Source organism: Nilaparvata lugens, chromosome 12 (assembly GCF_014356525.2).
Source record: "Nilaparvata lugens isolate BPH chromosome 12, ASM1435652v1, whole genome shotgun sequence".
NCBI lineage: Eukaryota > Metazoa > Arthropoda > Insecta > Hemiptera > Delphacidae > Nilaparvata > Nilaparvata lugens.
The window spans coordinates 28,846,129-28,859,017 of NC_052515.1; the positions used below are offsets into that span (position 1 = coordinate 28,846,129).

The following is a 12,889-nucleotide window of genomic DNA, read 5'->3' on the forward strand; positions in this document are numbered from 1 at the left end:
TCCTCAATCAATGAGCTTGTCATGTTTTTGGTTATGTAAAATTCTGATTGGTGGCTAATATTTCAAGTTTATATTGTATAAAAATTGTAGAGCAATCTTTTTACCAGCAAATAGAGCAAAAAGTGTAAAATTAATAATATTATTGTGAGGTCCATGTTCTAATGGCAGTACGTATTTATACTAAAATTGGTATAGCATCCTTGTCTATCATTCCATAAAGCAGATAGTGCTAACCTTTTGAATCTCTGCAACGTTGTCAGATCGTTTTATAACAATGTAAGAATATAATTATGTACGGTACTAACAAAATACCTATTTTATCTCAATCGTAAAAATTTATTATCAAATAATTTGAAATATATTTTATTGATAAATTAACGGCAACGCTGTTTTCCTACCTTTACTTTTTTTTCTTTATCATTTTATTTGTATTTTTTTGTTGTATTGTTATCTTGTGTAATAGAGAGTTAAGTGTAAGAGAGGGCCGACTGCGCCCTAACTTCGCTCTCTAGGAAAAATAAAGGCAATTATTCTATAGTGAGGTCCACGTTATAATGGCAGTAGATAACGATAGAAGAACGGTGTTACCGATTCTCTGCCTTAATTAATTATATTTCAAAATTGTTTAAAACAGATTTGGCAACGTTGTGGAGCTAGATAAGTATAGTACTACCTCATTTGTTTAATGATAGACAAGGATAGCAACACCAATATTAATAAAATACTGCCATTATAACGTGGACCTTACTATATTCTCCACTGCCATTACAACGTGGACCTCACTATAGAAGAAAAGCCGGTATACCATCTAAAGAGGTGATATGAGAAGCTAGCCAGGCGAGATGGCATAGCCTGTAGCATAGAATTTATTTATTTAGTGTCAGGGAAGTGGAGATTACTTGATTGAAAAACAGGATGATGAGAATCTGAGAAGTGAAGCCACATGCTACCTAGCGGTAGAAATGTGAACTACATCATTCATAAGAAGCACACCAGCACATTCTATCGGCAATGAAATACTCCTAAACTCATATCAATTATTAGACTAATATCTATTAGAATAATTATTAGTATAATTATCTGAGAATATTTTATATTGATTTATTTGAAGGGATCATATCATTCAAAACTTGAGAAAAACAATTGGTGATATTTATTTTTGCAGGTTGGCAATGCACGTCTGAATCATACCATCATCATACGACGTTGCTGTTGTTGCCATGATCAAGAAGTGATTGATAAAATGCGTTTGTGAGGTTATATCTACCAATTTTCCATTGTTTAAGAATTTGGTGATGAGTGAATGATTGACAAATTATTATGAGTTGACTCTTCATCATAAACGTTGTGTAGTGTAGTGCCAAGTGTAAATACACCTTCAAACATGGATGTGGACTTCGATAACGACCCTGTCGATCAAAATTTGCTGCAACTTTTCAGTTGTATGGGAACAACTGACAAAGATGAGCTAGTAAAACAGATGCAAAAACTTGTTGGGGACAATATGAATGCAACAACAGCTTCTTTTTTTCTTGATATGAACAATTGGTAATTATTTGTTTTGTTTACAATTAGGTTGCTTGTATTTGACCTTGAAATTTCTAGCTCATCGTCTGATCTAGGTCAAGTCACTTGTGCGAATAGTATTATTATTCCAATCTCCAAGTTATATAACAACCCTAGAATTTTCAAAAAATATGTTAATCATATTTGGTATCTAATGACACATACTAATATCAGCTAGAATAATAAATTACCGTCTAGTAGGCCCAATTCATAATAATGGAATATCAATAAGTTGAATATTGTAAAAAAATATGAATTCAATTTATGTCATCATAAGAGCTGTAAAAAACTGGTATCTAAGAAAAATCTTATCAAGTAGAGAATTGGGCAAAGATAGAATAGAATTAGCCTACTGTCTTTATTTTTTTAAGATACGGTAAGTTAAGATCAAATCACGTGATTTAGTAGACGTATTTGGCCAGACTATTATTCTGACAATGCAATAATAAAGAGTTTGAGATCACGGCTAAATTATATAGTCTATGATATTTTTAATTAATGACAAGACAAACAGTGTGCATTTAGTGATTGATTCATAGTTTTTTAAGCAAAGTAGGCATGACAATAGGAAAAGCTATTATTTTGCTTAATATTTTATTTGTTGAAAGACTAAATATTATTACCACTTTCTATTTGTATTCAAATTAATAGATTGATAACCACTTATTTTTTTATTATGGAAAATACCTACATAAGCTTTCAGCTTGTGTGTGGGCTATGAAAAGTACGAGGTGGATTTCATAAGATGATTGAACGATTATGCCAACAGGCGGGTTTAGAACCCACGACCAGGTAGAGCTAGCAGACTGAAGGGTGTAATACCTTAGGGTATGATCTAATTTGATGCACGTATGTGCAAGTGTATGCGAGATCATTCATGACCACACGTGCAGATGAGAAACAAAATCCGGAAAGATTCTTAGACACTCTCACCCTGAACGCGTGCACTTGCTGGAGGCGTTCAGTATGAGCAGCGACAGACAAATCACAATGTGTTTCTATCGCTCTTCAGATATTTTTCTCATCTGCATGCGTGATAATACATGGTCTCACGTGCACTAGCAACATCCAATGTGATCATAGTAGTCTCGGGTATCCTGAATAAAATTCATATTATTAGTGATTAGTGATTGATAACCATGATATTTGACTTATAAATTTTTTAATAAATGCGTCTACATTGCTGAATTTGTGTATACTGTATTATATTACATATTTATAAGATTTAGGGTAAAAACACACTGAAAGCGGAGCGTGGCGTGGCTTGGTCAGAGCGTTCATGATGAAAGCGTCTGAGCGTCAAGAGCCTAGAAAATGGCGTTGTCTAAGCTTGCACCGACATTACGTTGTGAGATTAATTACTTAAGTAGACCTATTGGATATTAGATAAGACTCAGTGTGTTCAGCACGGGGAAAAATATGAACCAAATTTCCCCCACAACATTTACTAGATGGTGAGATAATTTGTAAAATGTAATAGAAATATGAATTAAATGGATTAGAATAGCTTTACTTTTGATTTCAAAGTCCAATAGATGAGTTTTTTCTTTGGAATAATAGAATAATACACATTACAGGGGAATTGCGCAAACATCAAATATACTAGTGTACTATATGTAGTAAAATGTAGTAGAACAAGTGCATTATTAAGTACAAGAGTAGACCACTAGTATACGCACATTAGTAGGGCACTCGCGCTTTGACGCTCCGCTCGTAGACGCTCCAAAAAAAACAAACCAGCTTGTTGCAAAATTTGACGCCCCGCTCAGTTCCGCGAGTAGACGCTTTCAGTGTGTTTGTACCCTTAGAAATAAATAAACTGTCTATCTTTAAAATCTACTTTATTATTCAAACTGGAACTGTGGATTGAATTGAATTCAAAACAGTTTCAAGTAGGGAATAATAGTTAATAAACTTATTTTAATTGTGTATTTATGTTTGCAGGAACCTTCAGGCCGCAGTGTGCTCCTATTTTGATTTCGAACATTCACTAAAACTGCCATCTATGAGCTTGGTCCGTGATGAGCTCAGTGATCAGATTCTAGAATACCCACCTGGCACTATGTGAGTATAGTAACTAATAATAGGTCTACTGACAGTTAAGAGTGAATCTCAGAACAGAATAATTTTGGTTTGTGATACTACTTCTTGGTATTCTCCTTTAATCAGCGATTCTAAATATTTTTAACCAATGAGTTTCAATGGAAAATGTTCAAGTTGAGATGGAATAATAATGAAATTATGATTCACTACATCCTCTAAACTTTTTGTAAGACTTCACCACCTTTTCCTTTTTTTATTATTCAATTCTCATTTCTTTTCATCTTTCACTTTTCTGTATTCATATTCTGTATTTCCTGTCCATTTTTTTCCTTTTCCTCTTCCTCTCATCGTCATCCTCCTCCTCCTCCTACTACTACTTCTACTACTCCAAAGCCTCTATAATTCTTACCTTCCATAATTCGTAGTAAACGCTTGGTCCCGTCATAATCAAATATCCAATGCCATGATCAATGCCAGGTTTTCCTGGATAGATCGTGTCAAGTAATTAACAACATGATTCATAAACTGTAGATAGTATCACAGTCCTGCAAAACTTTCATTAAAATTCCTCTAACTGGGAGAAGCTCCTTCCCTTCAGTTATTATTTATTTATTTACTCCTTCCAATGAGCCACCACGACAATGAGTTCCTGAATACATTCTCTGGGCGCGCCCTAACTGAGTCTGGTAGGCAGTTGAACATTCGCACAGCCAACACTGAAAAACTAACCCTCACTCTTGACAGGTGAGAGCACGGCACATCCAAGTTGACTCTCCCTCGAGTTCCATGTGAATGCACTTCCTCTCTTCTGGCGAATTTGTAGATGTTTTTCCTGACATGTAGAAGCGATGACAGTATGTAGAGGCCATATACTGTATGGATAATCAAACGCTGAAATATGGGCTGGCAGTGTGCATCATACTCACTACATACCTCGGCTCTTATTGCCTCAACTTCGCCCACGTCACTTGTAATGTTATAAAGTGAAAATAAAAACATTTATCTAACTAACTACATGTCATTTACACGGAGTGCCTTCTTCTGGAGCAGGAGTATGTTCCTCACATGCGCTGAGTGCCCCCATATCAAGATGCCGTACTGAATGTGGTTGGCAAATACCGCATGGTACAGCATCAGCAGGCGTTCAACACTGAGCATCCCCTCATTTTCCGGAGCAGATAAACAACTCTAGAAAGCCTTCTGCAAACTTTGGTGATATGTGACACCAATGAATGTATCAATACCAAAACCTAGTAATGTCACAGGCTCAGCATCAAGATTATCTGTTCTGCTGAGAGTACATGCAATCTCCTGAGACTTGGCCTCATTTAACTTCAGCTTATTATGGGTAAACCACTTCTTGGTTTGCGACAAAGTTTTTCCAATAGAAGTTCTTCCGTAGTTTCAACTCAGGAAGAGTTTCTACTTTCAATGATCAGTAGGCCTAGCTCTAAAATGAGGCGTGAATATCCTTCCTCACATTAAGGCTGTGAAAGGGTAAAAAAGAACTTTCTACTGGTGATATTTTTCGATTTGTATATCATCAAGCTATCAAAATAAAAAAGTTTTCTCAGAAAAACATTTTTTCCTATCATTGCTTTTTGAGATATGAGCGCCTAAAGTTCAAATTTTTGGGACAGAACATTTCAAATTCGGTAAGAGATAAATCCATGAGATTCAGAGGATAAATTCTTCATGGTATTGTTGATTTAATAAAACAAAAATGTATTCAAAATATTAATTTTTGAGAAAGTAACTCAATTCCTAAAAATAACTCAAAAAAGTTATTTTTGGTAAATTTAATAACTTTATTAAAAATTGATTATTTCAGGAAATTTTTGTTTTATTCAATCATCAATACCATGAAGAATTTATCTACTAAATCTCATGAATTTATTTCTCACCGAATTTGAAACGGTCTGTCCCAAAAATTTGAACTTTGGGCGCACATATCTCAAAAAGTAATAATCGGGAAAAAAATGTTTTCCTGAGAAAACTTTTTAATTTTGATAGCTTGATGATGTACAAATCGAAAAACTTTGAAAAATATCATCAGTAAAAAGTTTATTTTTAGCCTTTGCACAGCCTTAAACGTTGAATACGCGTTGCAGATTACGAATGTTAATAATCAGTAGACTAAAACTGAATAGTGAATATCCCTTCCTAATGTGTGTTTCAGTTTTCGTCGTGTCTGGCAGGTGCAAAACACAGGTGAGGAGTCATGGCCACTGGGCTGTCACCTGCAGTGGGCGGGGGGTGACTCCCTGGACGGCACCCGCGAGCGCATAGCCGTGCCACCCCTCACACCCTGCGCATGCGCAAACATTGCATCAGCTGAAATTACTGCGCCCCTCCAGCCTGGCATCTACAAGACAAAGTTCCGGGTGGCCACGCCTAGCGGTGCATATTTCGGAGGTAACGTTAGGTTAGGTACATAGGAGAAGCTAGTTGAGGTCACGTGCTTAGTCTTCTAGTCATAGAGAAAACATAGCATTAGATGATATCCCATGGTATAGGTAGTTTATGTAAACTGGTAAGAACTGGATTATTTCAACTGGAAGACATCATATAGAAAACATAATCTCAAACATAATCTCAATATGTGAGTTCACTTTCCCAACGTATTTGCAGTTTGCACCCCCACCCAGAATCTATTACTACTACTAACACCTACTCTAGTAGGTCTACATGGGTTTCCCACAGTTGAGTAGGTTAATTTCCAATAGAATTAAATTCCATATTTTTTATAGACCTATTGTATTGTATTTTAGATTATTTTGTACTTTTTATGTTTTTAATTGCTTGTTTGTATTTTTTCTTTAAGGAAATAAATTTATTTATTATTATTATGTTCCAAATTTCAAGCAGATTTTTTTTGTCAAATCAAGCCAATAACTGTCGACTACTGTCTATTATTTTTATTTATTTATTCATATTTTTTACAAGGAAGTACTGATCGGGGGAGAGAATCTACAGATATTCCTTGTACTATTTCTCTCCCAAATTTTGATAACATTTCAAAAGTCCGAAATAGGGTTATGATTTCACTGTAATATGTAGTGATAGGGTTATTACTGAGAGTGTAATGATGCGTACAGATATACGCGCCGCGAACATGAGCAATTCACTTTTAATCAGCTGACTATATCTGTATTTTTACAGAAACGGTATAAGATATAGATATAAAAAGCTTGGCATCAGCTGATTAAAAGTGAATTGCTCATGTTCGCGGCGCGTAAATCTATGCACCTTAAGAATAGCACAGTATGAAAGACTACCAGCATCACATAGCTTGACCAAAAATAACTACTAGGACTATCGGCCTGAGATAACAATTAAATTTGCAACATAAACGCACTACACCATGCGATATTTTCTCTATGATTAGTTGTTGTAAAAGGACTAAGGCCCGGTTGCACAAAAGCCGTTTGAATTTTAATCATGATTAATTTCACGAGAACCAATCAGAGAAGGCATTTTTGATAAGACTTCTTCTCTAATTGGTTCTCGTGAATTAATCACGAATAAAATTTAACCGGCTTTTGTGCAACCGGCACTAAGATTAAAAGACCAAGTGCTAAGGTGGCAGAAATTTTGAACAAAGGAAGCAGAGTTTTCCGCTGTGTGTGTTAATATAATTTAGTTATGAATTAGTTGTTGATTGTGTGGATGATTTAAGTTCTCTTTTTTTCAACATTTTTACATAAATACAAGTAGCCCTCAAGCCCGGTCCAGACGCTCAAGCAAAAGACGGATCGTTTGGTTCAAGCAAAAGACGGATGTAAAATTGCGTCCGTTTTCCTATTTTTGTGCTATAAAAATAGCACATATACTCGATGGAAATTGGGCTTAATATGGTTCATTGAGTCTGAATTGTATACGGTTGACATATATCCGGTAGATGAGTAATAATTATATCGTATTTTTTCGCTGATTCAACTGGATAATGCTATATTTAACAACATAATGACAAAAATATTACTGTTAATAGCTAAATGGCTTTGTTTACATGTCATATCTCAAGACACGGTGATTGTAAATGGATTGAAATTTTGTAGAGAGTATTATTATCAACAATATAGTACATCTTAATATATCATGATAGTAAATCATAATATCAACATCAAATTTTGAGAGTATCATGAGAATCAAGAAAGAAGAAAACTGATTAAATGGCGTTATATACAATCGATAAAAAAACTTGCTTATTTTCAAGTACTCGCGAGGCATTTTATCAATTTGAGGGCGCTGAATCCGAATCTGAAATCACAATTTCTCTATCTCCATTTTTACGCGATTTAGGTTTTGGTGGATAGGCAAAAGACTGACGGTTTGATGGAAAAAGATTTCCGGCCGATACATTTTAAGTTTGACGACTTAAGCTTGAAGACCCATCCGTTTTACCGTCCAGACGCAACGACTTACATGCGTCGACTTTTGCTTGAGCAAAAGACTGAAGCTAAACTTGAGCGTCTTGACCGGGCTTTACCAAGAAAGTGAATATTGTGTTTGATGTTTTGCAGTCATCATTATGTTGATATTAACAGTGAGCGACAGAAATATTCAACAAAGGGATCATCGCTTTCCGCTATGTGTTCAGATAATTTAGTAGTTGATTGTGTGAATGATTAGAGTTGTGTTTGGTAGTTTGCAGTAATCATTATGTTGATATTGATAGTGAGCGACAGAAATATTAAACAAAGTAATCATCCCTTTCCGCTATGTGTTCAGATAATTTAGTAGTTGATTGTGTGAATGATTAGAGTTGTGTTTGGTGGTTTGCAGTAATCATTATGTTGATATTGACAGTGAGCGACAGAAATATTAAACAAAGGCATCATCGCTTTCCGTTGTGTGTTTAGATAATTAAATAATTCAGTTGTTGATCGTGTGAATGATTGGAGTTGTGTTTGCAGACATAATTTGGATGATAGTGACTGTGAGCGATGCGGCCGAGGCGATGACCAATGAGCTGGCCGATCAGCTGTCTCACCTGAATGCACTTGGCAACACTGTCGGCTTCCCGTCAACCAATCCAGCCAATCCGTTCAGTGCCAACCCAAACGCCAATGCAAACTCGCACTTACAGGTATGTCTAGTTACAGACATCGATCTTTGGACGTACGAGTTTTTGCCGTCCTTATAAATTCTATTAGATTAAACAGATTATGTGCTCATTGTGTCTGTCAAGCCTGTTTAATCTGGTAGAATTCATAAGGAAGACAAAAAACTCATGTGTGTTTTAACTCTTATAAAGATTATCCACGTAATTTTAAACAGAATAATGAATAATTTTGTTAGTAAATTATAAAACGATTGAGAGAGAACAACAGGCATAGCCCAAAACTGCCATCTTATAATCAATTTTATTGCCCTTTCACAAGCCTGCGGTACATTTGGGAATCATCCTCAGCCTAACTGATTTCTCTAGCCTTTCAAGCTAGGTCCTCTGACAGTTGGTTACTTGCTTCAAATTAATTTCCCAGTGGTTCGGAGTTCACCGAAAATTGTAAGTCAATTCCCTTCCATCATCGGTCTCATAATTGTCCTCTCACAAGCCTAGGTCACTTATGAGCATCATCCTCAGCCTAACTGGTTTTCTAGCCTTTTCTCACGTTCAAGCTAGGTCCTCTGACAGTTGGTTACTTGCTTCAAATTAATTTCCCCGGTGGTTCGGAGTACACCGAAAACTGTGAGTCGATTCCCTCCCATCAACGGTCTTATCATTGTCCACTCACAAGCCTAGGTCACTTATGAGCATCATCCTCAGCCTAAACGTTTTTCTAGCCTTTTCTCACTTTCAAGCTAGGTTTTCTGACAGTTAGTTATGTGCTTAAAATTCATTTCCCGGTAGTTCGGAATAAATCAAAAACTCAAAAATCAAACTCAAGACAATTCATCTCTCATCATCGACTAATTTGTGGATCATTGCTAGCGAAAATAACATGATCGAAAATTTGTTTAAAAACGGAAATTGAGGAGTAGGTTTTTGTTCATCTAGGGACAAAAGTAAAACTTTCTCCTTGAGGTAAACGGTTTTCGTCTGATTGCGTAACTGAGGGTGACAATTTCCCCAAGGGATAAATTGTATATTTCGCACCTTAGACGGAAAATATGTTAATGCTGGGGATTGCTCGAGATCATGGTTTTCAAGTAGGATATCGTGGAGGTATTTATGGGTTTGAAAGAGAAATATGGAAATTATCAGTTCAGAATCTGCTTTTTGTTTGGTTCAATCTGAACAAATACATTTTTAAATATGTTTCACCTGTCATGTGCATTTATTTAATATCTGAACTTCTTATTTCCATTGATAAACATTACAATTTTTCTGTTACAGGATTCACTTCATCCTGGCAGTAACGATAACATGTGTTGACCAATACCCATTCTGGCCTTGCGAAACAATACAATTTATTATTATCTACGCTCAATACGAAACCTATCTAGAACGTCCAAGCAGTGAGCGATCGATTGTAAATTAAGTATTTTTCAAATTGATTTTATCTACAAACTTTGTTTTCTTTTTAAAAAATCAGAGCTAAAATAGCTTAAAACAATAGATTATGGCCCAGATGAAATTGTTGTGAATGGAAGGAAATATGTTGAGAAAATGTGTTTTTTTTTTTTTTAATTTGTATTCAAGTTGATTAAATTTTAACAATAATTTTTGTTTACTTTATTTTCGGTTGAAATTTGAGTTTTGAAGAAATATAATGAAGTATTCCCCACTGTCCAAGATGTTATTTTAATTCTTATTTTAATGTATGTAGAGTCAGTATCAGATTGATGACCATGTTTCTAGTTGATCTTCGTTACTTGTTATCCTATTGGTTTCATTAACTGGCATTCCATAAATATGAACGATTTTTCATTTCATGTTTGAAACAAGGAACGATCCTTCAGTATCATCAAGCTATATATAATTTGGACTGTTGTTTAAAATTCTATTCAAATACAACTAAAAGTTCAAACTAAAAATTTAAATAGAACTAATCTATTGCATAATTTCTTAGCAATTTAGTAGAGGTTACTAAAAAGTTGTTATTTTCTTCAATATTGATCTTTAGTAGGTTCTTATGATTATCATCGAGGTTATTAATTTTTAGTGAATGGATCGCAATAAATTATGGATTTTTTTTCATCTTCAGGCTATCGCAAAGATATTGATCTCAGGTATGCATTTTCTTTTTAACGTTTTAAATATTCATGTTCATTTTTTTAAAGTCACGATTGAAATATCCGCTGTACTTAGTGAAACTTACGAGTCGTATCAATGTAAGAAAGAATTTTACTGCAAAATCATAAGAATTATAATTATAATATTCTTCATTTCAAAAAACTTAATTACTCCGTAGCAAGAATTTAAAGCTGAGAAGATTTCACTAGGTATCATTGTTGATAGTCTATTATTAGCAACTGGAGTAACAAATATTGAACTGTTGAATTTAATTATGTTCACTATTTCCATGCAATGTTAAGGTATGATTTATATTATTTTTATTGGAGTAATTTTGATTATAGAATTATTGTAACCTTGATAGAATGGTAAATAAGTAGTGGGGTGCCTTGAGGTAATATAATTTATTATCTAATGAAGTATACACTTTAATTTCAATCAATGTAGATAACGATCCGATAAAATAAGAAATTTATTAAAAAGTATAATATAAGCATGATAAGGAGTGGGGTGCCTTAACATAACAGCCGAAATCCCTATAAACTACCACTTTGGACGAACTAAAACAAATCGAATTAAATTATAATGAGGCCAATCATTTAAAACCTTAAATCTGTATTATTGCACTTTTTAAATAGAATCTGTATTACTGTAATTTTTCAATAAAGTCAATAAACTTCAAATTTGTTTAAATAATAGAATATAAGAGTCTAAATACAATATCATTAAAAAATTGTTTAATCATAAAATATCTTGACCGAATTTCCAATTATTTCTAGAATAAATAATTATTGTAATAAAGCCCACAGTAACTCTAATTAATTCCGCAAAACTAGTCAAACTGTTAAAACTTTTCAATAATTACACATCAATTATTCCCCCGGTTCAGTTTGTGAAGACAAAAAGTGAAACAATATTTAAGAAAATATAAAATAGATTTAAAAGAGTTAAGGCTAAGAACTATTGAATACATTTATTCTAAGAAAATGTAAATAGAGTGGGTAATGCAGTTGAGATATGGAATAGAGGACTTAGGCCTACATTTGTTTTTTTTTTGTAAAAAAGTATTTTATAGGCATTTCTGTTGATGTGAAAATGATTAAATCTCCAATTTCTTGAGACCTCATAAAGTTCTGAAGATTTTGAGAGAAAACTATGCTTGACATAGGAGATGGTGTGTTTAATAGGTAATTAGATATTATAGGATACCGTCATCCTATTAAAGAGGGTAATTTATTATTGATCAACCTATACTATATTGATTATTATAAATCCAAGTGGAAACTTGAACCGTTAAATATTATTTTTGATATAAGAAGCAATAAATGAACAAACATTTAGCATGAAGTTTGGTTGACTCAATATTTTTAATCGTTTTAAAGCATGTTTATATTACAAGAAGGTGTTATCAGCTTCTGGATTATGCTAACTAGTTTTAATCATTATCTGTGGTTTTTACGACATTTCAATTTTTTTAATATTATCGCAGAGACCAATAATAAAGCATCTACTATCAACCACACCAATTAAGTTCGTTCTATCAATTTCATATTGTACTTATATATTCTTTTATACTAACTCAACTATTCTTTTTTAATGATAATAGCCTTTTATCTTTGTTCAGAACTTGAATATAAAACTATGAATGTTAACCAATACATAATTTGAGTTTAGACTGGTATTTTATTGTAAATATTTCTATTTTGTGTTGGACTGTATTAGAGATAGTTATGATTAAAATAATATAGTGGGACTGTTGTTATTGAATTTAACCCAATTCCTGTTGTCTTGATTGAGAACCTGAGGCTGGGCACACACCAGTTAGTCAAGACAAGACATGATCAGACACGTTTAGACACAATACTTCACATAGTTGCTTATGAAGCAGCACACACCGATTAGTAATTGCAATTAGACATGTCTTTATAAACAACTAAGTGAAGTATTATGACTAAACGTGTCTGGGCATGTCTTGTCTAGACTAACTGGTGTGTGCCCAGCCTAATAGCTTGCGTCAGGTTTCATTGTCATGACGATACATAATTATTATATGCCACATTATGTGGATTAATGATAAGTATTTGATTTGAGTGGAAAGAT

The 12,889-nt window shown here is 33.9% G+C and overlaps 1 protein-coding gene across 2 annotated transcripts; it reads left to right on the forward strand.

Moving 5' to 3' along the window:
* The first annotated feature begins 1,167 nt into the window (after positions 1-1,167).
* On the forward strand, positions 1,168-12,542 carry LOC111051196 (protein ILRUN). 2 transcript variants are annotated; one of them, XR_005572673.1, is made up of 6 exons: positions 1,168-1,548; positions 3,511-3,630; positions 5,789-6,024; positions 8,526-8,698; positions 9,950-10,103; positions 10,148-12,542. XR_005572673.1 is itself a non-coding variant. In XM_039439319.1 (5 exons), the coding sequence occupies exons 1-5, from the start codon at positions 1,385-1,387 to the stop codon at positions 9,986-9,988; spliced, it is 732 nt and encodes a 243-aa protein (XP_039295253.1). In that variant the 5' UTR covers positions 1,168-1,384; the 3' UTR covers positions 9,989-12,542. The 2 variants fall into 2 exon arrangements, 1 of the variants encoding a protein (XP_039295253.1); XM_039439319.1 differs by having other exon boundaries at positions 9,950-12,542.
* Positions 12,543-12,889: the final 347 nt, after the last annotated feature.